At 35.6% G+C, this 26,681-nt stretch overlaps 2 protein-coding genes across 2 annotated transcripts; one reads left to right on the forward strand and one right to left on the reverse strand.

Annotated features, from left to right (window-relative positions):
* Positions 1–4,349: 4,349 nt before the first annotated feature.
* Positions 4,350–13,903, reverse strand: LOC110465010 (26S protease regulatory subunit 8). Its single transcript, XM_021520560.1, has 13 exons — positions 13,819–13,903; positions 12,091–12,168; positions 11,555–11,624; positions 10,950–11,047; positions 10,101–10,226; positions 9,528–9,689; positions 9,086–9,249; positions 7,804–7,880; positions 7,509–7,585; positions 7,018–7,116; positions 6,275–6,385; positions 5,782–5,868; positions 4,350–5,341 (listed from the first exon to the last, which is right to left on the reverse strand). The coding sequence occupies exons 1-13, from the start codon at positions 13,882–13,884 to the stop codon at positions 5,288–5,290; spliced, it is 1,269 nt and encodes a 422-aa protein (XP_021376235.1). The 5' UTR covers positions 13,885–13,903; the 3' UTR covers positions 4,350–5,287.
* Positions 13,904–14,151: 248 nt separating this feature from the next.
* Positions 14,152–24,023, forward strand: LOC110465011 (chondroitin sulfate synthase 2-like). The gene is made up of 6 exons (XM_021520562.1): positions 14,152–15,143; positions 16,382–16,510; positions 17,028–17,167; positions 19,393–19,511; positions 20,540–20,653; positions 21,971–24,023. Exons 1-6 carry the CDS (start codon positions 14,418–14,420, stop codon positions 23,062–23,064), a joined length of 2,322 nt encoding a protein of 773 aa, XP_021376237.1. The 5' UTR covers positions 14,152–14,417; the 3' UTR covers positions 23,065–24,023.
* Positions 24,024–26,681: the final 2,658 nt, after the last annotated feature.

A 26,681-nucleotide genomic window follows, 5' to 3' on the forward strand; every position in this document is an offset into this window, starting at 1 on the left:
AGAATCGTTTAATAAATTGCTTCACGAAAATCGTATACTTAAAAATCTAATTTACTGCAAACATTTAATTTATGCGATTTTTTCACCTTTTGGAATTCATTAATTAATGGCAACTGTACGTGGTACCGCTAACTCTGGTTTCTCAACGCTGGAGCCTTTTGTAGACGAAATATCGAACGGTTGAATACCATCGTCAAGTTTTACTTCAAAGAATAAAAGTAAACAAAACAAGTTTAAACCGCATTTGATACAGCTTGCACTTACTTGAAGTCGTATGCCAAACTTAAAACAAAAATCCTAAAAGAATCAGTGATTATTTAACCGTCAAAATGCGATTTATAGCTCGAAACATATATAGGAGAGCTTTGTTGATAATTATAGATCGATTTTGCGTTTGTTTAAATAAAAGAACTCAACATTTTGGAAATTATTGATTGCAGTCTTAGATAACCATAGGAATGTGTATTCTGATATTTAAAGACCTCCCGACCTGCCCCGGACCTGAGAATTCGTTACAGCTATATTTGGACCTAATCTAAGGTGTTCAGAGTAATGTTTTATGGGTTTAGATCGATTTTCGGTAAAAATGACACCCCAATGATTATCCTAAAACATGTAAAATTACTCTGAACACCTTAGTTTAGGTCCAAATATAGCTGTAACGAATTATCAGGTCCCTGTGCTCCCGCCCAGCTCGACAACAAGTTAAGGAAACTTGTGTACATGTAGATAGAGACTGTATCAAAGGTAAAGGTATTCGTAGCTATGAGGTGTACATAAAAAAGTTTGTTTACGGCCAGAGACACGTATACTGGCTTTATACGTGTCTGCTTTAGTGCACAATTTAGTACAAAAGGCCCCCTGGGCGACAGTCCCTAGACCTGAATGAGAGTGGAGACGACGGGCGGCCCTAATTCACCTGAGTTTAACAACTTAACCTGTGACGGATTCGACTTCACACGATCCATGCATTAAATTCCCGACCTGGTGACTGATAAAAAATAGCGATAAAGCAGCGGAGACCTAATTAAACAGATCAGCATGGCTTCGGCTTAAGTTATCAAAATAACATCCCTGTCAATTGTAACTGATAGTGTTAACGTTACTAAGCCCAGAAGGGAGATACGATCCTGACTAATGGCTTTTACGGCTTTAGATCAATCAATAGGCTTTTAAACACATATGTTTAAAAGCAATGATTGCTATTTTTTTACCTTAAACCCTTCGGCATATTAAACGTATGGATTTTTCCGTACCAATTAATTATAGCTCAACCACTCTAAGTTGATATTCACACTGATTACTATGGACTGTGATGATCAATCTTATAAAAATCATTTGTAACATGGCTTCGTATAGTACCTATTAAGTGATTGGATTTCGATCTGATTTAAAGTTGAATATGTATTGTTTTTGGTTGCTATTCTTTACTGATACTGTCTTATAATTGCTTTCCAGTACTGAACTGTAATGTTTTTTTACTGCTGTTTACACTTAAGGATGTACACCTCTGAGAAGTCAAAAAATTCCCGTAATAAACTTTTTTTCTTATATTGATTTTTGGAAAAAGGAGATAATGGCATAGTAGAAAATGCAAAAAAATATATATGTCCGTGTGTTCGTTTTTGCGCTATGATCGGTCAAAGATACCAATTTAACACAATAGGTGATTTTAGGTGAATTTTCGGGTTTTGACCATTTGCAGAACAAATTCATACAATTTCTTCCAAGTTTGTTACCAGATATGTATGAATGTTTGTAGAATTGATAAAAATATTATTTTCTTTTAAATTTTGGAAGTAAAATTTCTTAATCTTATTCATTTTACTCAGAAATGCGATTTTAGTTACCCCTACCCCTTATTTTTTAATGTAAAATTACCCATTTTTCACCATTTTTTGCAGATTAAACGCTTGATATAAAAAAAATCCTGTATTAAACTTTTTTTAGTATTCAATGAATCAAAAGAAAATTAGTTTCTCTTTCTAAAACAGCCACAAAAATGGGGGGTCGGTGTGCTACTTTTTTTGTCCCATTATTATTTGTGTTATTTTTCACCTTTTTCGGGGTCAATAATCAAAAGTGCTTCAGTTACCCTAATATGTAAAACAAAATACCAATAATATATAGCTTTCCACTTTTTTGTAAATTATTTTAATCATATTGAACATTATAAAGTTGTACAGCAAAATTGAACCTGCTACATTTAACAATGGTGACACAATGACAATTTAAGTGATCAATCTAGTGTCAAAAAAGGTGAAATTTTGCTTTTTGTAAAGCGCAAGAAATTCACATAAATACACTTTTTCAAAATGGCCGCCAAATTGGTCATTTTTTTCCAATTCTTGTAAAAAAAATTCTACACACAACAGACATCTAGTTTTTTGACATGTTTTTCAGATGTGTGTTTGCTATTAAACCTATCATAATTTGTTAAATATTACAAAAACCCGTTGCACCAGATCAAAACGAGACTTGAACGTGACTGAAACCTCAGAAGAGTACATCCTTAAGTGCGAGTCTATTTTTAGCTATTGTTTACACTGAAGTGTGGTTCTATTTGTTTTAACTGCTTACACTGAACAGCGATTCTACTTTTAGTTACTGTTTACACTGAAGTGTGGTTCTATATATTTGAGCCACTGTTTACACTGAAGTGTGGTTCTATTTTAGCCACTGTTTACACTGAAGTGTGGTTCTATTTTAGCCACTGTTTACACTGAAGTATGGTTCTATTTTTAGCCAGTGTTTACACTGAAGTGTGATTCTATTTTAGCCACTGTTTACACTGAAGTGTGGTTCTATTTTTAGCCACTGTTTACACTGAATTGTGGTTCTATTTAGCTACTCTTTACACTGAAATGTGATTTTATTTAGCTACTCTTTACACTTAAGTGTGGTTTTATTTAGCTACTCTTTACACTTAAGTGTGGTTTTATTTCAGATCCTCTTACACGGAACTGTGACTCTGAACAGTGGTTCCATTTTAGCTATTGTTTACACTTAAGCGTTGTTCTATATATAGTTTCAGTTTACACTGAAGTGCGATTCAAATTTTAGCTGTTTACACAGAACAGTGACTCTATTTTTAGCCAGTTAACGCCGAAGTCTGTGATTCTATTTTTTTTGTAAACACTAAAGTGTCGTTTTATTTTAGTTACTACTTACACTGAAGTATGGTTCTAAATTTAGTTACTGCTTACACTAAAGCGTGATTCTATATTTAGTTACTGCTTACACTGAAGTATGGTTCTAAATTTAGTTACTGCTTACACTAAAGCGTGATTCTATATTAGGTACTGCTTCCACTAAAGCATGGTTCTATATTTAGTCACTACTTACACTAAAGCGTGATTCTATATTTAGTTACTGCTTCCACTGAAGTATGGTTCTTTATTTAGTTACTTCTTACACTGAAATGTGGTTCTTTATTTAGTTACAGCTTACACTAAAGTGTCGTCTATATTTAGTTACTGCTTACACTAAAGCGTGGTTCTATATTTAGTCACTACTTACACTAAAGCGTGATTCTATATTTAGTTACTGCTTATACTGAAGTATGGGTCTTTATTTAGTTACTTCTTACACTGAAATATGGTTCTTTATTTAGTTACAGCTTACACTAAAGTGTGGTCTATATTTAGTTACTGCTTACACTAAAGCGTGGTTCTATATTCAGTTACTACTTACACTAAAGCGTGATTCTATATTTAGTTACTGCTTATACTGAAGTATGGTTCTTTATTTAGTTACTTCTTACACTGAAATATGGTTCTTTATTTAGTTACTGCTTACACTAAAGCATGGTTCTATATTTAGTTACTGCCTACACTGAAGTATGGTTCTATATTTAGTTACTGCTTACACTGAGGTATGGTTCTATATTTAGTTACTGCTTACACTGAAGTATGGTTCTATATTTAGTTACTGCTTACACTGAAGCATGGTTCTATATTTGGTTACTGCTTACACTGAAGCATGGTTCTATTTTCAGTTACAGCTTATACTGATGTATGGTTCTATATTGTGATGATTTATGTGACCGTGTAATGAGAAACGTTGGTAGTATGCTAGCCCCTATAGCTGTAGGGTCGTTGAAAAATGACTATTAGTAAACTTCATGCAATTTTGTCCTTGTTGTGTTACACACAATAAAAGTATATTAAAAAGAATATTCAATTCATTTTTCAGATTTTTATAAAATATCAACTTTAATTTTAGACAAACAACCACCAAGGGAGGTAACTCTTATAGAAGTCAAAATTTTCTTGTGGTTCAAATTGTTTCAATGTGTTAATGGCATCCAATCCTGCAAAACTTTAAAGGAAAAACAAAACAACTGGATCATCAATTACAAAACAGATTGTGTAATTTATTAATTCCTCTCTGTACACCTATACATGACAACAGAACTTACAGTGACGGTACAGGACATGAAACTGATGTAGTGTCTGTACCAAATTCTGCATTCAAACTCGATAGCACTATTATACAGGTTCCACTCATTTTCCCTACGATGAAATGCAATATAAATATTACTTTTGAGATCTATATCTGCATTAAGGACAGGTTCAGTGCTAAGACCTCAAGTTTTATCTTTATGCTTCAGTTTATATGAAGCCGTTGTGATCTCCAGCATAGTTTTAATTAATTGTACTACTTACTAGAAGAGACTTGAATAGTTTGCTCTGTTTCACACCATCTACATCACTTAAACACACATCTCACACCCTATACACACACATTCTGTTTCCTCAACATCTCTTTCACTGGTTCTGCTCTTTTAAGTTGTTCATATAATTTAAGAAAGAAATATTGTTCTTTTACTTAAGTTCATAATAAATCTCACAACATTCGTTGTATTCACATTCAAAAATTTACCTCTTACCCAACTTCTCAAAAGCAAATGCATCCTTCTTTAATGAAGTGGGAATAGTTTATTGAGAATTCTTTTGAAGTTTACCAGATATGCTTGAATGTAATTTCACATGTATTAACCAAGTCATACCAAGCATTCTGGCTTGTCAATAATTTATGGCCCAAGATCTACAGAAGAGAACATATTTTCTTACTGCCGTATTTTAAATATCTGTGTGCAGATTCTCGCAACCCAACAATTTGTCTGCTCCTGCAGAAAGTGGCCCCCCTTTCAGATGATTTACTGATCCTGAGATTGATGAAGTCCATGAGATTATGGAATCCTTTCACAGAGCACATATTCAGTCACGTCTTTTCTGCAACCATTGAACCACCACATGTCAAAAAATAAGTCTATCCTATTGGCTCACTTCCATTGCTTTTTGATGGACATGTTCTTCTCCGAATCCTTCTGCATTACCTGTGGGACAAAATGAAGCATTTCTCAGGTGTGTAAACGATACAACATACCGCACAATGTGATAACTATATGACAGACTTTCAGGCAGGGGTGTACAACTCCACTAGCATTTTATATCGGGGCTGGTAATATTTAATACTAACTGCACACTAAGAAAACGTATACGGTGCCAATGGACTAGTACTCAAAACTTAAAATGCTCGCCCCATTGGTGCCTGTTATATATTAAATATCATGCCAAAAGTACTGATCTGGACACTTTCTATTCATAGATTAATGCTACTGTGTGTTAGGAAAGCAAAATATCCTGGTAATGAACTTTGAAGTACTTAAATACAAAATGAGATTAGTTTCAAAATTTGCTGTCAGTAAAAAATGAGTGTAATGTAAACTGCCTTCACTTTTCCTTGCACTCTTACTTCTCTAATGTATATATATACCTTTGCAACAGCAAGTTCAAAGTCTTCTTGTGTAACATGAACCCTTCTCTCCCTTAGAGCGTACATTCCTGCCTCCGTACAAACACCCTGTAACAGAATAAGATGTTATAATAAAAATAACTAATACCCCTCCTCCACCATGAAAATATCAAAATGAAAAACAGGTGACCTAAAAATGCAAATATTTAAAAAGAACACACTGTAAAGATGTTATTAGAATCTGCCTAAGAAAGAGGCTAGGGCAACCATTTTGAATCCCGAACCTTAAAAGCTGTTGTTTAAAATAAAGTATACACAAAGTATCAACAAAGTTGGCACAAAAGAAATCAAGTTATATGTCTCAGTCAATTACAGGCAATGGTGACCATCTTAAATCTCGAACCTTACCAGTTGGTCATCATTTGACGTAAAGATAATGTGTAGGATAAATGATATGACTAGGAGGGCAATACTCTGACAATGTAAACTGTTCATAAACAACACGATCCCCTACCTTCACTTCTGCTCCAGAAGCACCTGGCATCATCTCGGCTATTTTCCTCAAATTGATACCTCGGGTTAAGTTCATCTTTCTAGAGTGGATTTTGAGGATGTCAAGTCTTGCCTTAAAAAAAAAGAAGATGATAATGGAACATTAAATTTATGAATCTGTATCACTGATATGTACAACCAGTACAATTCCAGAGACAAACTGGTCGAGTAGATGTTGACTAGAACCTACAAGCAGTAAGGAATCACTTCAGTGCAGTCATTCCTTTATCTTAACACCAAGGGTACATTCGCGTATCCGGTTGAAACGGCTGAACCTGATAAGGAAACGACAGGCACAGATCTGGACCGAGGCTGATCTCAGGAAAATTTGGCACGTGTAGATTGAGGGGTCCAGACGTACCTGACCGAAACTAAAATGCTGACTATTGCCAGTTTGCGTTATTTCTTTCTAAAACAATGTCAAGTCACATGTAGTTTTTAAGATACGTTATGTAATTCAGTGGACGGATGAAAGAAGGTCATAATATTCTTGAAACACTGTTTTTTATTCTCCGAAACTGTTATAGAATGGTCCAAGTGCATACCTTTGTACCGTTTCAACCAGGATACGAGAATGTAGCCAAAATTCTTCCTCTTTTAAGGCTGTTTACCCAGTATATGTTATAAATATTGAATTTGATACAATCGTCTATGTTCTGGGGAGTAGACTAGATGGTTGCCATTGGTAATGATGCTGATACTTACTTCTTCGTTTGGTGGAGGGAATTCAATTTTTCGGTCTATTCTTCCTGGTCGTAATAAAGCAGAATCTAAAATGTCTATTCTGTTGGTGGCCATGATAACCTGATAAAGTGAATGAAACACAATGGTGTAGCTGTGAGGAAGACATGGTATGGTTAGTATAAACACTTACTGGAACTGGTAACAATATACACTGAGCCATGACACTTTTACTGTCTGTCAACTATACAAGACTTATAATTTGGAAAGAAACTTTGGAAAATCAAATTGTAGAAGTGTTGGTCCTAGTGTTGGTCTTTTTCAAAGTGATCAGCAAATGGAAACGTAAATCATCTTGAAAAGAATATCATCCAAATTAGTTCTTAACTGATGCATCCTCTTCATATATTAATTAGTTAATTTGTTGGTATAAAGTCTCAATAGGACAGTTTTTAATTTATTCAAAATGAAATAACAGCAATTGCACAGGTATTTTCTCCAACTCTATAATTCACCTTAATATTCTGTTTGGGTTCAAATCCGTCCAACTGGTTCAGTAACTCCAACATTGTCCTCTGTACCTCACTGTCACCTGTAGTAGATGTAATCCATTAATAGACCTCATATATACAAAGTGGAGATACCCACAACAAACATATTTGAGAACTAACCAAGCTGACTGAAACAATGTGATTTCACTAAAATGTCATGTCAAGGGGTCAATCTAAAGCCACAATTTTTTGTTAATTGTGAATTGTACACAGATGTCCTCCCACACATACACAACAGATTGAAATTTATGTGACCTACCTCCAGAGCCTCCCTCGAGTCGCGAGGAACCGATGGAATCAATTTCATCCATAAAAATAATTGATGGCGCATGTTCCCTGCAGAGAAGCAACAAGAATTACGTTAAACAGTTTCATACCGTTTAATACAATATTTTCAAAAAGTGTATTTAAAACTTTGATAAATTTCATACAGTTAAATACAATATTCTCAAAAAGTGTATTTAAAACTTTGATATATTAACATTTTACCTCCCCCAGCAAATTTAGGGGTTTGGGTGTGGGAGGGGTATTTTAAACAAGGGTGTCATCTGTTTACCAATATATCTATATACACACACTTGTCATAGATACCTCTCCAAAAGTGCAATAGGTAGATTTCTATGAAATATTTGCATACACTTATCATAAGCAATGTATACATATATGTAGTTCAATTTTCATTTTGACATGTTAATTACCAAGTTATGCCCCTTGCTGAAAGACATTCTGTACTACTACTCCTAGTAAAGAACAGCATGGACTTCAATGAAACTTTGTGTATTCTATAAGGGTGCAGGATGGTTGTGACATGTGTATTCCTTTTGTCATTGTGAAAGGTATTAGTACTTTCCTACCAAAATTAGTCCCAAGGTGACAAGATGACAAAATTAGTCCCAAGGTGACAAGATGACAAAATTAGTCCCAAGGTGACAAGATGACAAAATTAGTCCCAAGGTGACAAGATGACAAAATTAGTCCCAAGGTGACAAGATGACAAAATTAGTCCCAAGGTGACAAGATGACAAAATTAGTCCCAAGGTGACAAGATGACAAAATTAGTCCCAAGGTGACAAGATGACAAAATTAGTCCCAAGGTGACAAGATGACAGAGGTTTTCATTGAGATGCTGTTAATTACAGGTCTAGTGAATGAAGACACACTGATCTTACACAAGAAAAAAGCTATGTGGCAGAGGAGTTTATTGATGATGAGGCCACTCAAGTGCCACTTAAAGTAACTGACAGTCACACCCTACCAAGTCACATAAATTTGACAATGTGCTAACCAGGGATGTTTTGGGGACAGCACCAAGTATACGAGAAGATAGCAGAGAAAAGGAAACAAAGAGGTTCCATTCCACTTGTTGCAACTGAAGCTGGAGACGAGATGTGCTCTCTTTAATGCCGCTGAAAGAACACGAAAGTTAGCCCTGATTTCACTGGTGCCCCCACATTAGTTGCCTTAAACGATCTTTCTTTTCTAACATCACTGAATCTGCAGTAGAAGTTCCCTTGTACCGCCATCTTTATTAATACACCTACCTGGCCATCACAAACAATTCTCGGACCATTCTGGAACCCTCGCCAATAAACTTCTGTACAAGCTCTGAACCAGACACTCGGATGAATGTACACTCAGTGTGGTGGGCCACGGCACGGGCTAACAGCGTCTTCCCTGTTCCCGGAGGACCATACAGAAGCACACCCTGTGGGACACAACAATAATTCCATTCCATATAAAACAAACCAAAGTCAAAGATGTCAGCCAAACAACAAATCACACATTTATCTAATTGATTTTTGAGGGCTAATGAAAACTTCTCTGTAATATATAATACATCTCTTTGAAATACGACTTTTTAGCAAAAGGGTACATATTTACAATATTTATCCATACATAAAATCGTTTCAATTGCACTGTAAGGACACATATTGAATTATTCAGAGGTATTACACCCCCCCAGACTTAACTTTGTAAACTTACCTTGGGCTGAGCGATACCCAGGGCCTCGAACAGCTCTGGATGTTTAACTGGCAGTTCAATGACTTCTTTGATTTCCTTGATCTGCTTATCCAGACCTCCCACCATCTCGTATGTGGAGTCTGGTACCTTCTCCACCATCATAAGACTCACCAGAGGATCAACCTGGTAAAATAAATAAATAAAAAAAATGAAAATTAAATTTTTCTACGGTGACAGGTAATATTTTTTGAACAAATAAAGGACAAGAAAATTGTCAATTGTGATGTCATAATAGAGCATAACTTGTCTCCACACTTTTTGGTGGGAATGGCCTCTCTGTTCCCGGTAGCCAAAGTATATTAACACACATAATAAAAACATGTTCTTGGTGTCTTAATGATCAACAGTTTTGTGTCAGTTGTGGGCTGAATGTTTTCTTTCATTTTTTTATTTACTTATGCTTTGTGCTTGTGAAAATATTTTACCCCCAGCTCAATATCTTTGTATATAATCATTTATCCTCAGGCTCACCAGCTTAGGATCTTGTGGAATGTATGATTATCATTTCCCCGCTATGTATTGTGTATAAGTTACCTTGTTAGGGAGGATTTTGTGGAGTGTATAACTGTCATTTCTCAGGGCTACACGGCAGTTCGGCGTGATGTCATTAATATCTATGTTTTTGTCCAAATCCACAACAAATTTCCCTTCTGGATGTACCTGTAAACAATGTTTGATTAAGGTTAGATATACTGTTCATCAGACAAAGTAAAAAATAAATCAAAATTACTACTGTTAAAACACAATATTGATGTGTTAACTCATTCACCCCTGAAGACACATTTGAACTCTTCCAAATCAAAGGTTGGAATAGTTCATTATGAAACTTCAGGGGTGAATGAGTTAAAGTTACAATGAACAGAGCCTAAACTCTCTGTATTCTTATTTCATGTAATTTGTCTAAACCAACCATTCGGGTCAATGACAAAGTGCCAAGTTAATGTCTCTATATGTTTCACTAACGAAATACTTCTACACTCATTACAAGATAACTATGACAAATGTGTGAACTATTTTAAATAGTAGGTTGTATGATATTTACCTTGACAAGTGCATGGTACTGACCTTTACCAGTACACAGGCAAATTTTGTTCACATGAATTTCACATGAAACAAGCTTATGCATGAAATTCACATGAATTTTTTAATGTAAATTTCACATAAAATTTTTGATGTGAATTTCATGTAATCAAAATTCACATGAAACTCACATGAATTTCACATGAAAAAATTCATGCGAATTCAATTCACGTGAGTTTCATGTGAAATGAGTTTCACGTGAAATTCATGTGAACAAAATTTGCCTGTGTATATATCAGATATTGACCTTGTACACTATTGACCTATATGAGTGTACGACTTTGACAATTGTTGGATACTGACCTTGACCAGAACCTTTTTCTTGTCCATAGCCTTGACGACCTCTCCCACATAAGATCCCTGCTCCTGTAGCAACTGCAGTTCCTCTCGTAACATCCGCACTGCACAAAATTCACAGATCAGTACAATCAAAAAAATTTGAAAAAAATATATTCAGGTAGGTTTAAACTTCTGACATAACATTCTATAAAATAAGACATTTATTTAACAACATATTCTCATCAGAAAACAGAACGATGAAAATTTTGTTGTCTATTGATCATGAACACAATACATCTCCAGCACACACACACACATAGGGAGATATTAGCCAGGTGGCATATGACTAGTAGTTAGCGCCTGATAAGGCAGCTCCTGCGAATTCCTCAAAAAATTGTATATCCTAATTGTATTAATTGTATATCTATGTACTGTGAAGCGCTTTAGAGTGGCTTATGTTAGTTAGAAAGGGCGCTATATCAAATGCTGTATATTATTATTATTATTATTATCTATAATTGTTTGCGAATTCCATTCAACATTTTTCATCATTATGTCAATGAAACATTTATGGTCCAATATTGCCCATAAAGATAGGACTGATTTAATGATAATGAATCAAAACATACCTTTTGCATTGAGTTCATTTCTTTGAGCTGCTAGACGTCTTAAATTTTGTGTTTTTTCTGTCACCACAAGCTGTAATAAGACAATACAAACATGTAACATTTGTACCAGATATGTTATGTGAACCTGGATTTTTCCCTTGCTATAAAGCATATCAGAGAACAATTGACATTTAATACTGCAATAAGTGATGGCTACGGTTGGCTTTTAAATTTTTGGTTCCCAGTTTCATGATTGTGTAAATGGTCTGAAGTTTTATCCATCATCTATGCTAATTTGAATACTTCATCACCGATCTTTACTACATGTACAAGACATCTAGTTTAAACTCCTAGTTGAGATTTCTGCTATTTCAAATGATTACCAGTTTGTAAAAATCTAGTCACGATCAAAATATGTATTCTTGTCTTAACAAATTTTAGTTTAAATGACTCAAACATGTCTATGCAGTGTTTTGTTGTTTAATTGCGTTTTGTAACCTTGCACTTGCACTGTTCAAAGAGTCATCAACATTAATCAGAACAAATTCACTATTTACCTCCAGCTCCTCATTTTTGCTGATGTAATACTGTTTTATTCCTTCGTGGTTGACAGACTTGTCATCCACATCCATCTTCTACAATATACAAATACTTTGTAGTTTTAAAAAACAAAATCTGTTGACAAGTCTGTTGTAACAAATGGTGACCACTGCCCTCCCTGTGGTGACAGAGCTAGATAGTGGTGGTCGGGGCGAGTATTTTAAAAGAGGTAGTAGTGTAGCAATTTTAATTGTAAAAATTATTGAAATCAACATCTATTTTTTGCGGAATTTCCCTTCAGCTCATGAAGCTGGTTCAATGACAGTGGAAGTACATTACTCCTTCCCATTACACAGACCTTCTGACATTATGAGCGACATATAGTGCCACCTCTCACAGTCCCAACTGCACTGTGGTTTTCCCTTTGTTTTTTCCCTCCCCTTAACTTTTGTTTAGATATATCTGTAGAACAGTTGGGCCAGAACACTTCTGTCAACCAGGGAGCTCAGCTGATAAGGATGATTGTTTAGCATTCTGAAATTCAGGGTTTGAATCCGAGTCTAGTTCCTCTTATTTTAAAAACTGTTGTCATTTGTATCATTTCTGATATATTAAGTCCTGCAAGGTATGGTTTTCTTTTAAGTAATGATTTATCAAAGCTATAGTCAAGCCAGAAAACTAGGAACATCCGAACAGCATTAAAGAACATCTCAGGAGTGGTCCATACAAGTTTACCATTTAGAAGGCATAAAGTGGGCAGGTCTTAAAAAATAAAGACTATTGAATCTGGGCTGTGTTGTCTTAAATCTTGTTTTTGCAAGTACAAGTTGTTTCACCCTAATACATATACTTTTAAAATGTAAGTGACTTTGTGTTCCGCGAACAGATGGGGTTACTGGATACATAAATCATATACTAACTAATTAACAGAATAAAAATTCTGTCAGATGTCAGGTACTGGAGCACTGGCAAACTTTCCTATATAGTCAAATCTGACTTCACATATCAGTACATGTATAACAACAAGACATGTTTCACCTTGTTGACACCTCGATGAACACTTTAACATTGTGACCATATATGACCCATTCGTGCTATATGTGTTAAGGCAGAGACATATTTTATTATTGTAATATATAATATGACTCTGCTAAAGGTAACAGGAGAGGAATTAAATGCAAGGCCAGAGCAGTCCCATTTCCAAGCATACACACAGATTTTGAAACAAGGGTTTGTAAAAGGCAGCACTTTCACAAGAGAGGAAATAATGCACGGTCTGACCAGGATATAGAACCTAATCTCCGAACTCTAGACGGACGCTCTAACCAACTGACAGTAGGCCTTAGCTTGTTGAATTAGAATAAATCGCCAGATCCGTCTAATTCTATTATACTGTACATGTACAGCTATGACACATTCATTCCATAAATGAGATCGATTAGCCGTATTTGTAAAAAAAAAATCTAGCTCCGTCAAAAAAACCTACTGGGAGATAATAATGAAACAAAATAGCAATCAAAAGATTGTTTCACAATAAAACTTGGACATGACCAAGCATTTTCACATGAAATTATGTGTTGGGAAATGCAATCGTTTTCGTAAACTATCAATTGTTAAAACATCCGTTATTAGCTATAAGTATAAACAAATTCTGCTCTTAGCGACTGCAATCAAAAGTAATATTACATAGATGGGAATGTCACGAAAATTACTGCTTTAAAACACCGGTCAGAAAACGCGTTTACCTGATCAGCAGCCATTTTGTAATTTTGTACGATGTTCCTCGTCGTCTTGAAGCTTGGAATCTTCATTAAGGGGTTCTTTTCGTGAAAACGTTTGGGGGACTATTTATTCGTATTAAAAGTCACAAAAATGAAACGATATTCAGAATTTCGCTGATTTATTCAGATTTTCGTTCGTAGCCTTGTAAATGTTCATACGTATTTATCATATTCTTTGATAAAGTCTTAAAAATTAAAACGTTTTCTTCTTACTTTAAATACTAATAGTTTTATTTGTTTTCCGGTATATTTTTACATTCTGTAATATTTAATTACCACCATTTCTGTGACGTTTTTCACACAGGCAGTGACATTCGATAGCCCTCAGTGATGTGGATTCTGTGGCTGTGTTGTTGAAAAGGTCACTTCTCGGGAGAGGCACAAAGAACGAAATGCTGGACTGTTGTGTCGTTATTTTTCTTAACATAGTAAACACTTAATACGTTAGTGGTGCCTTGAATGAGTGAAACCAGGACAGAGAGGATAAAGAGGAACCCTTGCTTCATAAGTAGTTTTCAGATATTTTAAGTGTTTCCTTAAAAATAAGTACAAACTCTGCCACTATGACTACCAGCATATTCAAGCTGTCAGCGTTGCGTTCATTTTTACCAGTGCTGGTTGGTATGTGTATGGGTATTGCACTAAACATGATGGTCGCTCCTTTTTTTGATGAAATGTGTGACACATCCAAGGCAGCAAACCCACAGAATGTCATTGAGCTCCACCATAGAAACAACAATGTGCGAATCAAGAAAGAAACTGTTGACAGTCCTAAAAAGTCTGAAGCACCAGTTAAGCTGGATCCAACAGTACCGCAGACATTCAGCATGCCTGGTATAGGAAATCCGAAAAAATTTGTACGACCTCGATTTGCCTCGACAGAGCTTGGTATTAAGGAGAAACTCTTTGTGGCCGTGTTGACATCTCCAAATACAATCAACTCATTCGGTTTAGCAGTGAATAAAACACTTTCCCATTATGTTACAAAAACAATATTTTTCACTGCCACAAAAACAGGAATTTCGCCCCCTGGTATGCCAGTGGTGGGCTTCATGCAGCAACATGGAACATTTTTACCTATACATGTACTGAAGTATATCCGAGATCATTATGCCAACAGTTTCGATTATTACATGTTCATTACAGACAGAACGTATTTACGAGCAGAGAAAATGTTTGAGCTGGTTAGTCACATCAGTGTGAGCCAAGACGTCTATATCGGGCCAGCAGAAATTGATGACAATGGTCAGAAACATTGCTCCATCGAAGGAGGGTTGATAATCTCACAGGTATTATAATCAATATGATAGCATGACAACCAGAATAGGATGTACAATGTAGTAACAGTTATCAGAAAGTAAGCCTTGATGGATTGAAAGTCCATCAGAGTTCTGTTTATACTTTGATACTTAGCAGTACTTTGAGACTATTACAAATTCAGTACTGCTAAGGAGAATGATATGTTACTTGTTGTTTCCATATGATTATATTATAATGTCTTTGAAAAAAGTCAAATATATATGCATTTCTGTTCTAGTTTAAGACTATATATATCAGTGTTCCCCCCTTAGTCCATAGTACATACAGCAGATCTTTTATTCTACTCCGACACTCTATGGTTTCTTTAGGACTGGAACATATAGATTATCAGAGTGGAATGAGAGATCTAGTTTTAATCAGATTATTAGAGTGGAATGAGAGATCTAGTTTTAATCAGATTATCAGAGTGGAATGACAGATCTAGTTTTAATTAGATTATCAGAGTGGAATGACAGATCTAATTTTAATTAGATTGGTTTAAGATAGGTTCGGTTGAATTTTAACCAATATTTTACAACTGGTAAAGTTTAATATGTAAAGTTATTTTTTCAGTATCAAAAGTTGTGAACTTTTCATTAATACCACCAACGAAATCCGTTACATAAAAGAAGTACCAAAATAATAATTGATTAAAAAAACGCTTCATTTATCATGAACCCGTCATAGGAAGTCATCATAATAAAGCAAACATTTTTTACCGAGCAACTTTCACCTGTCATACTACGTATATGATATCATTGTCTTTAGTTAACTAAATTGTATTGACTGATGTTGAAGTCTGGTCCAGTATATCCACACATTGAAATCATATGGCCCAGTGTCCTTGGTACAGCATACAACTCCTTGAGATGGGGATTTTTAAGCATGTCAAATTTCAATGAGGATCAGATTGTCTCATTTTTTATTTTTTCTAATTTTTACGTTTTTATCAAAAAGTTTTATTTTTTTAGCTCAAAACAGAAACTACGGTAACGCCTTTCTTGAAATTGAAATTTCGAGAAATTTAAGAATCCATCTTTAATACAGATTTTTAGTAAAGATAAGAGCCATGGCCATCTATCTTTAACATAGAAAGTAAAGAGTTCATATTTAACAAATTCTTCACGTAAATCTACTGATGTAAAAATACCTCTCTATTACACTGACAATCTGAAAACATTAATACATTTATGTATCAATATTCAGTTGTTTTTTTGTTTATTTTCAGTCTGTCATTGAAAAAGCATTCACACAACTTGACTGGTGTATGATGAACAGCCATGCTTCGAGTGCCAGTATCACCTTGGGGCGATGCATCCACCACACCACTGCCCTACAGTGTACAGATCATGGAGGGGTAATGACTCTCATTCACAAATTGATACGTCTTTTCAGTTTTATATCACAGTTCTCTTTAATTATGAATTCCAACACTATGCCCATTAGAAATTTAAAACGTAATTGCTTGATTCTCAAACCCGATCATATTGCATTTGAATGTACTGCATTACTTATACTGTAATGTCATGATTATTACTATAGATGACCTTGCATGTGACATACAGAAATAAATTGGTCGCATCAGATGTGAAATGTATATTTATTAACCCTTACACCCTATGTAACTTTAGTCAACTCTACCATTCATTGATCTGGATGAGTCCACTATGGTCCACAGTGGTGAAAGGGTTAACTGGTACACCCATACAATTCTGTTTTCCAAGTTTGTTTTGTACTCTGGATGATCAATAACTATATATAGCTACCATACTGAGGAAAATTTCAAGATACAATGTACTAACTTCATTGTTACTCACCACAACATTTTAAATAATAATTCATTTTTTAAACTTGTCATTTATGAACGTCTACAGGACAAAACTTACAAGTATTACCACGTGGTGGATTTTGACTTTGATGATGACATACCTGTGTTGAGAAATGATGCTCGGTTCAACACCTCCCTGTCTGTCTATCCCATGCCAGACGACATCTCACACTACAAGATTCACAGGTAATGACTAGAGCAACACCGCCGTGTCTGTCTATCCCATGCCAGACGACATCTCACACTACAAGATTCACAGGTAATGACTAGAGCAACACCGCCGTGTCTGTCTATCCCATGCCAGACGACATCCCACAATACAAGATTCACAGGTAATGACTATAACAACACCTCCCCGTCTGTCTATCCCATGCCAGACGACATCTCACACTACAAGATTCACAGGTAATGACTTGAGCAACACCTCCCTGTCTGTCTATCCCATGCCAGATGACATCTCACATTACAGGATTCACAGGTAATGACTATAACAACACCTCCCTGTCTGTCTATCCCATGCCAGACGACATCTCACACTACAAGATTCACAGGTAATGACTATAACAACACCTCCCCGTCTGTCTATCCCATGCCAGACGACATCTCACATTACAGGATTCACAGGTAATAACTTGAGCAACACCTCCCTGTCTGTCTATCCCATGCCAGACGACATCTCACATTACAAGATTCACAGGTAATGACTATAGCAACACTCACTGTCTTTTGCTGGAGCAACTATCAATGATTTTATGTTCTGATTTGCATCACATGCAAAGCCTTAAAAGGTCTCAATTATAACTGAAGGAAGTAATTCCGTCTTTGCGTATTGCAGAGTTATCTTCTCTTGGGAGCAGGTATTGATTGTTATGTCACTTGTTTGTGAGAGTAACGACATAAATTTTTGAGAAAACGACGTAATTTTTTCACACAAACCAATGACGTAACAATCAATACCTACTCCCAAGAGAAGATAACTCTGCAATATGCAAAGACGGAATACAAACTTGTAGTGATCTTATAAAAAGACTTTGTCAATAAAGGTCCACAAATGATTCATGTGTTTGTGTTTACAGACCTTAAAAAGTAGGGTATACAGGTTGGTGATATTTTCCGTTTTGCTGTATCATTTTTACATTTATATATTTATTGCTTCATATTTGTATTTGCAAAATAGGATTGCCATTTCTTGAAAGTTCAAACATTTTGTTTATCCACACATAAAATCAAATAATTTAAGGTTGGTGGATGTTTTATAACATTGACTGGAGATAGTCATCCTCAATATCCAGGGGTTACGCTTACTTTTGCTCTCTACATCCCTGGAATATGTCATGGCAAAGTTGAAGGCACAAAGATAGCTGTTTGATTGGTCTCGGGTAAAAAAAACTGACCAATCGCTAGGCTGATACCCGTCCTTTGAAGATTACAAAGGAGAGACACTTTATTCTTTTGATGTACATCATAGGATCAAACTAGTCTTCTTGTCTCATCAACAAGGTGGCACACATCGATTGAGCCTTCAATTTTTCCATGACATATTCCAGGGGTGTAGAGAGCGAACGTGAGCATAACCCCTGGAAATCGAGGATGCGAGATAGGTGGAACTTCAGCTTCAATGAAGTTGACTGGAGATGCTCTTACTGAAGTCCTTTACAAGGATAACACCGTCTTAAGAAGTATATATATGCCAAGTAGAAAAAATGTAATAAACAGGAAAATTATACCTTCTTTTACACTGGTGTTTGAAAAAAAATGGACAAAATCTTGCATGCATCTTCAGTTATAAACTGCTGAATACAGCCAATGTTCCTGATCTGGTAGTAACAGGATTTGGCAATAGCGTTCACTTGTTTCTCCATGTTCAGAAAACTGTCAAAGTATACCCCTAGGTTTTTAACAGCTGGAACAGTCTCAATAGTTCAGGCACCAACCTTGAGTTGGAGAGCCATTGTTTGTTGACACTTTGGGGAAAAGACAATTAGTTCTGTCTTTTCCTCATTAAGTTTAAGCATGTTGGCGTTCATCCAGATACTGATATCTGTCAGACAAGCTTCCAGCCTTTCTGAGACTGTATTCCAACTGTCCTGTGGTTTTATGACCATGTAAATTTGTGTGTCATCGGCATAGCAATGATAGCGAAGGCTATGGCGACGACAAATCTCTCCAATCGGTTTGGAGTACATACAATATTTTCGTGGTCCTAGCATAGTGCGGTATCAGTCACTCCATAAGAGTATTCCAGACGTTAATGTATGAATGTATTGAAACCCAGACATTTCTTACCCCTAACAAATTAGGATGTCATTTTTTATTGTGATTATGTAGCCAGTCATTATCTATGAATAATGAAATAATTGGTTAAATCAAGGATTTAAACAGAGTTTTACAATTAGTGTTTTGTTTTTCAGATATTTTTGCCAACTGGAGTTAAACCTGACCAAACAGGAGATAGTGAAAGCCAAGGAGAACATGGTGTACCTGAGTGAATTTGGACCCGGAGGACGGGATTCCCTCACATGGCCTCTCGGTAAGTTCTATGTATTTCTGGTGTATTTTGCTTTTATAAACTGATTATATATATGTTATTGCTGGAATTTAGTTATTTAGATATATGATCATTCACACAAATGTTTGTTTTTGATAATGGATATAACAACGTAATCATGAATGAAGAGGAAAATTCTTTCAGGTAAACATTTAATCCAATCAACAATGAAACAGTCATGTACAAGGATATACATATATGTTATGATTTCCAATCATTTAACACTACTATTTTTTTCACAAAAAAGTTGTAAATTTTAAAACATCTCCATAATAATAACACTAATGAAACAAATGTGCACATTATCTTTTATTTCATTGAATTCAAAGTATACCTACAGTATATTCTTTCAATCCAAGATTGTTGCATTCAAAATGTAGACCTTTCAGTGAGTCAGTGAAAACAAACACTCTCACTTCTGTGCACTGTCTCTGGCAATTCAGAAGTACTAGGCTTGATAATGTAAACAACCTTTTCATGTTGGTCTTACTCGCAATAGATGTCAGTAAACTGTAGAGTAAAGGTCAAGACTTAATTGTGTGTTGATGAAAGAGGACAAATTATTACAGATTAAAGCATACTGGGGTACATTCGCGTATCCGTTTGAACCTGTAAAGAAAATGACAGGTACAGATCTGGACCGAGGCTGACCTCAGGAAAATTTGGCACGTGTAGATTGAGGGGTCCAGACGTACCTAGCCGAAACTGAAATGCTGACTATTGCCAGTTTGCGTTATTTCTTTCTTAAACAATGTAAAGTCACATGTAGTTTTTAAGATACGTTTTGTAATTCAGTGGGCGCGTGAGAGAAGGGCATACTATTCTTGATACATTGTTTTTTATTCCCCAAAACTGTGCATTTTTAGCTTTGCTTGTAGATCTTTCCAAGTGTGATTGGTTCAAAATTTCTTGGCCCTCGCACCGTTTCAACCGTGATACACGATTGTAGCCCTGGTGTTTATCGTAGTTTTAATAGATAAAATGACATGTAGTATATTATCTTTTTACAGGAGTTTCGGAAGCTATTCAGCCAAAGAGCCGTTTTGACATTCTGCGATGGTCCTATTTCACGGATAAAGATATCTACTTTGATGATGACTTCACCAATGTCAGGAGACTGATGGGTAGCTAGACACTTTTTATGTCCGTTTTCAGATATAATAATCACTAGAATTAGGAAGTAAGGAAGCACCTGTTAAATTTAAGCAAGCCAATGCAGCTAGTCAGACCAAGTCAACATCTACTGAACCATACGGCCATTTCATCCACTTAACAGTCATCAGTGGAACTAACTGTCTACCTTAGAAATCCATGTCTAGAGCATTCTAAAATAAAATACAACAAAATCAAAACAATACCTGAAAATCCTTTATAGAGTTACAAATTTACAATTTTTGTCTTGCCGCCACGAAGTGGAAGCAAGGCTAAGGTGTTGCTTTTCTGGCGACGGCGTCAACATTAAGTTTTTGCGTTAAAGTTGGTTTCCCGGAAAGTATAAGTGCTACACCAATCAAACTTGGACCATAGATGCATCTTCTGTAGTACATCTCAACCCATGCATCAAATGGTGGATGCGGCCTACCGATCATGGTCCATTGACTTAGTCAGCATCTCCATCAACATTATTTTTTTGTGTTTAAGTTAGTTTCCCTGATATGTGCATTGATGGTCAAAGCGGGGCACAGGCGAGACATATCAATTCAAATGGCTTGTGATTACAAAAGATAATATATTTTTAAACTAGTGTTTCATGTATTATAACAGTACCAGAATAGATATCAGCTACTAATTATGACCAACCTCGTCGACCGATACCTGGTAGTTCTCCAGCTTAGTCAACCAGCTTGTGATGTAAAATCATCACTAAAATTACTAAGGAAGCACCTACTTATATATCATAGCAAGACAATGCAGAATGCCAGACAGACATTCGCCTATTTAGGATTCATATATGGGACTGAATAATGAAAATCCAGACAGTCCTATAGCAAATGAGTCGGCAACCTTATGACGTGAAAAGGAACCACTGTCAATACGAAGTAAAATGTATACGTTTGGAATCCAGCACATGTAAAACAGGTTTTTTGTGATTAGTGTCATCATCTGGAAATGAAGTTGTCTGTTAATGTTGGAGTATGATAAGGAATATATGGTAAACAAATAACTAGTTCAATACGTGTAGAAACTGACAAGGTCACAGAAAATGTCGACAAATAACTTTTTTTTATTTTTTGAGAACTGGCAATGTTACAGGTAATGTAAATAATGACTGGTTCTGACTTTGAAGGATCTAACAAGGTCACAGATAATAAAGTAAATAAAGAACTTGATCTGTCATTGTAGGGTCTGATTAAATCACAAATTACGTAAATGACTGGTCCCGTTCTTTAAGATTCTGACACAGTCACAATGTAAAGAAATAATTGCTTGTGTCGTTCCAGGAGCTGACAAAGAGGATGTGGCAGAGATTACACAGACGGCGTTTGACAAGTTGAACAAGGAGAATGGCCGCAAGTATCGGTCCTTCCAGCTCGTTAATGGCTACAGAAGGTTCGAGCCTGCTCGTGGCCTTGAATACACAGTGGACTTAGAGGTGTATACCAACAACAGAAAAGAGAGTGAAATGAAACGGGTGCATCTCCTACGACCACTCAATAAGGTGGAACTCGTACCGATGCCCTACGTCACAGAAAACACAAAGGTCAATCTCATAGTGCCAGTGTTCTATGAGGATCAAGATGACTTCGCAATTTTTATGGACAGTTTCTCCAAAGCTGTTTTGGACAACAGTGATAATACCATGCTGTATATTTTGCTTGTTTACAATTCTCACAATTTGAAAAGTGGACATGACACATTTGCTGTTGTCAAGACTACGATCAATTATTATGTGAACAAACAGACTGAACAGGAGGAAAGGATCAGGTGGTCAGCGATGGACTCTAATTCAACGGTTTTAACTGATTTTGAAATTATAGACCGGGTTGTCCAGGACTTCCCCTCGACCGCTTTACTTGCCATCGGGGCTGTAGGCATGGAGCTAGAACAGGACTACATAAATCGTGTGCGTATGAATACAATACAAGGCTGGCAGGTATTTTTCCCAATTTCTTACTGGCAATACAAACAAAACCTTGCCTATGAACAAGAGCCTTACCCAAACACTGTAGAATTTGGTCAGAAATATGGTCATTTTGATGTCAATTCTTACGAACATAGTTCATTTTATGTGTCTGATTATTTGACGGGAAGAAAGCTCCTCTCTCAAATGGAAATCAAGCAAGGTCAGCTTTTAGATATGTTTTTGAAAAATCCTAGAATCCATGTTTTCAGAGCAACCGACCCCGCTCTGAGGAATCGTTGGAAAAGTATCGCCTGTCCTTCCAATCTCCATGGTGACCGATACTCGAAGTGTCTACAGCGGAGGTCTGAGGGGTTGGCCAGTCGTGCCCAACTTGCCAAGTTGATATTTGAACAACAAGAAAAGGATACTCATGTTCCTGGAACAGCTGCATCACATCTACCTTTAGACTAAACTGATGGAGTGTGCATTTTCTACTGAGACTGAACTGATGGAGTGTGCATTTTCTACTGAGACTGAACTGATGTGGTGTGCATTTTCTACTGAGGCTGAACTGATGGAGTGTGCATTTTCTACTGAGATTGAACTGATGAATTGTGAATTTTTCAACGAGATTGAAGTGATGCAGTATGGGTTCAATTTTAACGGATATAGTGTGAAATCACTTAAGGATGTATGCTGCCTTACTGTGACATTAATCTCCTTTCAGAAGATCTAGAGTCCAACATTTTTCATCCATTGTTAAGCTAATTATTGTGAACTTGGAAAGTAATACCAGAATGTTTGTGTTGATAACATTCAGGTAAATCTGCATTTACCATGTAGATATTCAAATAATTCTACATGTTATAAAAAAACAAAAAAACAAAGGGAGGTAATCTTAGCAGGGTTGACAGTAAGGTAGTAAAAATGGATCTGCTGGCATGCTCACCAGACATTGTGGGAATTATCTTCTGACATTGAACAGATTTTATAGCCCACTCCAATGTATTGTATTGATCTATTTTTTATACAATTTATGTTATTGTTATTTTTCATAAAATGCTGAAAATTTGAAAATATTTTCACTGCATGTTTAAAATTTTCATATTGTTTATCTTTAAACAAAATATTCTACAGAACTAAAAATCAAATAGACAATTTTGGAAATTATAGATAATCATGATACACATATATCTTCAAACTGGAGATATTCAGCAGGTGTGTTTTTACATTCTGTATATTGTACAGGTGTTCCAATCTCCTGCCCAAACATTCCTCTTTTCTGAAGTTAAATCACAGAGCTGCATACATTTCATCATCCTTATTCCAGATAATATTTCAAATGATATAATTTCCTCTCATTTCCCTGTGTGTAAGATAGAGCTGTCAAGGGTAAGAAAGGGGTGTAGGACATTTCATTCTCCCACACCTATGGGTAAGATAGGGGAATCTCAACCCTCGGGGAAAGATTCTTAAGTTGCCAAACACTCGGCAAAGCCTCGTAACATAAGAATGTTCCCCCTCGGGTTGAGATTCCCCTATCTCACCCCAAAGGGGGTGAATGATTCTATTAATCTTACACCCCATTTCACATGATGTGACGTCACAATGGCTCAACAATGACGTAACGTCACAAATTTGGAACTCTCCGATGCTGCAATGGGGAAAAGGCGACGTGATGAAATTAAAACCGTTTTCGATACAGTTACTTTACACGTTAGAAAGACAGAACATTGTACGTTTTGTTAATCTTTCATTTTAACTTGTTCTGGCATTATTTTGGGCTATTGCATAATTAATATATTGGGGAAATAGGAAGCACCTGTATCAATATGTGATGGATGACTGAGTACATACCAGATTAGCCAACCATTCCTTATTCATTATAGTGTTAAAGCAGTTCTAATATTTGGTGGGTGGGGTCTCAGAAAAAGTGCCTCTCACGTCTTCCATCAGATTACCTCTAGAACAGACCTTGTATGTTGTTAACGAAATCCCTACCATCAGTTAAGTTGACCTCATTTATTTAAGAAATGATTGCCCTCCCCTAGTGATGCTTCAGACTAAATTTGGTTGAAATCCTCTTTGGCGTTTAGGAGGAGATAGGTTTTAAAGAAAAAGTTGACAACGGACGACAGACGCTGCGCCATGAACATCAGTGTCTTATCTAAACTGTCACCTTAACTTTTAAACACAAACTTTGTCATAAGTGATGATCTTCCTGATATTCATATTAAAGATACTTTATGTATTGTTCTTCAGTAAAAGTACAGAAGTTAAATAAAATACATTAAGAAACCCAGTAATTAACGCATTCACCCCTGAAGTTTCATAATGAACTATTCCAATCTTTGAATTGGAGGAGTTCAAATATGTCTTCAGGGGTGAATGAGGTAAGTGAATGGAGCCACTCAACCGGATCTTCCTCTGTTATTAGAGGACAAAAATTATTCCACTGTGAAATTTTGTACTTTGTTTAACTTTACCATGACTTCCATATACATGATATATATGTATACTTAGATGTAGCCTTTCCTTCACTGTATAGCGTAGGAAATGTTTTAATGCATTTGTGCCAAATACATGTATATATATATATGCTTTGTTTTATATATCTACACAAATTGTGATCAATTAAAAAAATGACCAGCTGTTCTGGGTCACTGCCAGTACTGTTCACAAAAGTTACATATATATATGCTTCATCATCAGCTGGCTTGTTGATATTCAAAATATTTGTAAGTTTTCATGCAAAAAATGACCATTTTTATATTTCTAATGACAGCCATCTTTTTATAACTATTATCATTGCCATTTGCCATGTATAAGGGGAACGTTGATGTTCGTTTTTGTATCAGTTATTTATACTGTTTAGATGCTTCTTACCTTTTGTATGGTTGGGTAAAAAAAATCAAACTTATGAACTTATATAATTAAGATAACCAAATGTATACACAATTTGGCAAACAATAGAAGAAAAAAAAAATGCGAACAAACTTTTCGGAAAAAAAAAGATAATGATTTCTTTTAAGGTACAGTGAATTAGCACGTTTTCAGGACATGACCGTTTTGTAGACACACATGGATGTTTATTGTAATCTGAGGCCATTTCCCTGAGGCCAGATACACATTAAGTGGGAGCTAATCAAGAAGAAGGGTTTGATAACATTTTATAAGAGAAACATGTAATCATTGTTTATATTTACTAGTGTATACTAGTGTATACTTACTTTTTATTCTTTGGAGGTTTTCTCCATATCATGGATTTGACCTGTTACCGTCTGGCAAACTCAACAAAGATATAACATTACTGCTGTTTTGTGGGATACATGTGGTAATATATTCTACACCAGGAATGTTATATAACATTACCACATGTATCCTACAAAACACACCAGTAATGTTATATAACATTACCACATGTATCCTACAAAACACACCAGAAATGTTATATAACATTACCACATGTATCCTACAAAACAACCAGTAATGTTATATAACATTACCACATGTATCTACACAACACACCAGTAATGTTATATAACATTACCACATTTATCCTACAAAACACACCAGTAATGTTATATAACATCACCACATGTATCCTACACAAATCACCAGGAATGTTATATAACATTCCCACATGTATCCTACAAAACACCCCAGTAATGTTATATAACATTACCACATGTATCCTAAAAAACACACCAGTAATGTTATATAACATTACCACATGTATCCTACACAAATCACCAGGAATGTTATATAACATTACCACATGTATCCTACAAAACACACCAGAAATGTTATATAACATTACCACATGTATCCTACAAAACACACCAGAAATATTATATAACATTACCACATGTATCCTACACAACACACCAGTAATTTTATATAACATTACCACATGTATCCTACACAACACATCAGTAATGTTATATAACATTACTACATGTATCCTACAAAACACACCAGAAATGTTATATAACATTACCACATTTATCCTACACAACACACCAGTAATTTTATATACCATTACCACATGTATCCTACAAAACACACCAGTAACGTTATATAACATT

This window comes from Mizuhopecten yessoensis, unplaced genomic scaffold (genome assembly GCF_002113885.1).
Source record: "Mizuhopecten yessoensis strain PY_sf001 unplaced genomic scaffold, ASM211388v2 scaffold11047, whole genome shotgun sequence".
Taxonomy (NCBI): Eukaryota; Metazoa; Mollusca; class Bivalvia; order Pectinida; family Pectinidae; genus Mizuhopecten; species Mizuhopecten yessoensis.

Bases quoted from the DNA above. Each gene is read 5' to 3' on its own strand.
- LOC110465010 (XM_021520560.1), bottom strand. From the start codon at position 13,884: ATGAAGATTCCAAGCTTCAAGACGACGAGGAACATCGTACAAAATTAC. The intron at 9,250-9,527 runs GTAAGTTTACAA...TGTGTCCCACAG, and splicing joins TGGGTATCGCTCAGCCCAAG to GGTGTGCTTCTGTATGGTCC. The intron at 5,342-5,781 runs GTATATATATAC...TTTGTCCCACAG, and splicing joins TTGAACTTGCTGTTGCAAAG to GTAATGCAGAAGGATTCGGA.
- LOC110465011 (XM_021520562.1), top strand. From the start codon at position 14,418: ATGACTACCAGCATATTCAAGCTGTCAGCGTTGCGTTCATTTTTACCA. The intron at 19,512-20,539 runs GTAAGTTCTATG...ATCTTTTTACAG, and splicing joins TTCCCTCACATGGCCTCTCG to GAGTTTCGGAAGCTATTCAG. The intron at 20,654-21,970 runs GTAGCTAGACAC...GTGTCGTTCCAG, and splicing joins CAATGTCAGGAGACTGATGG to GAGCTGACAAAGAGGATGTG.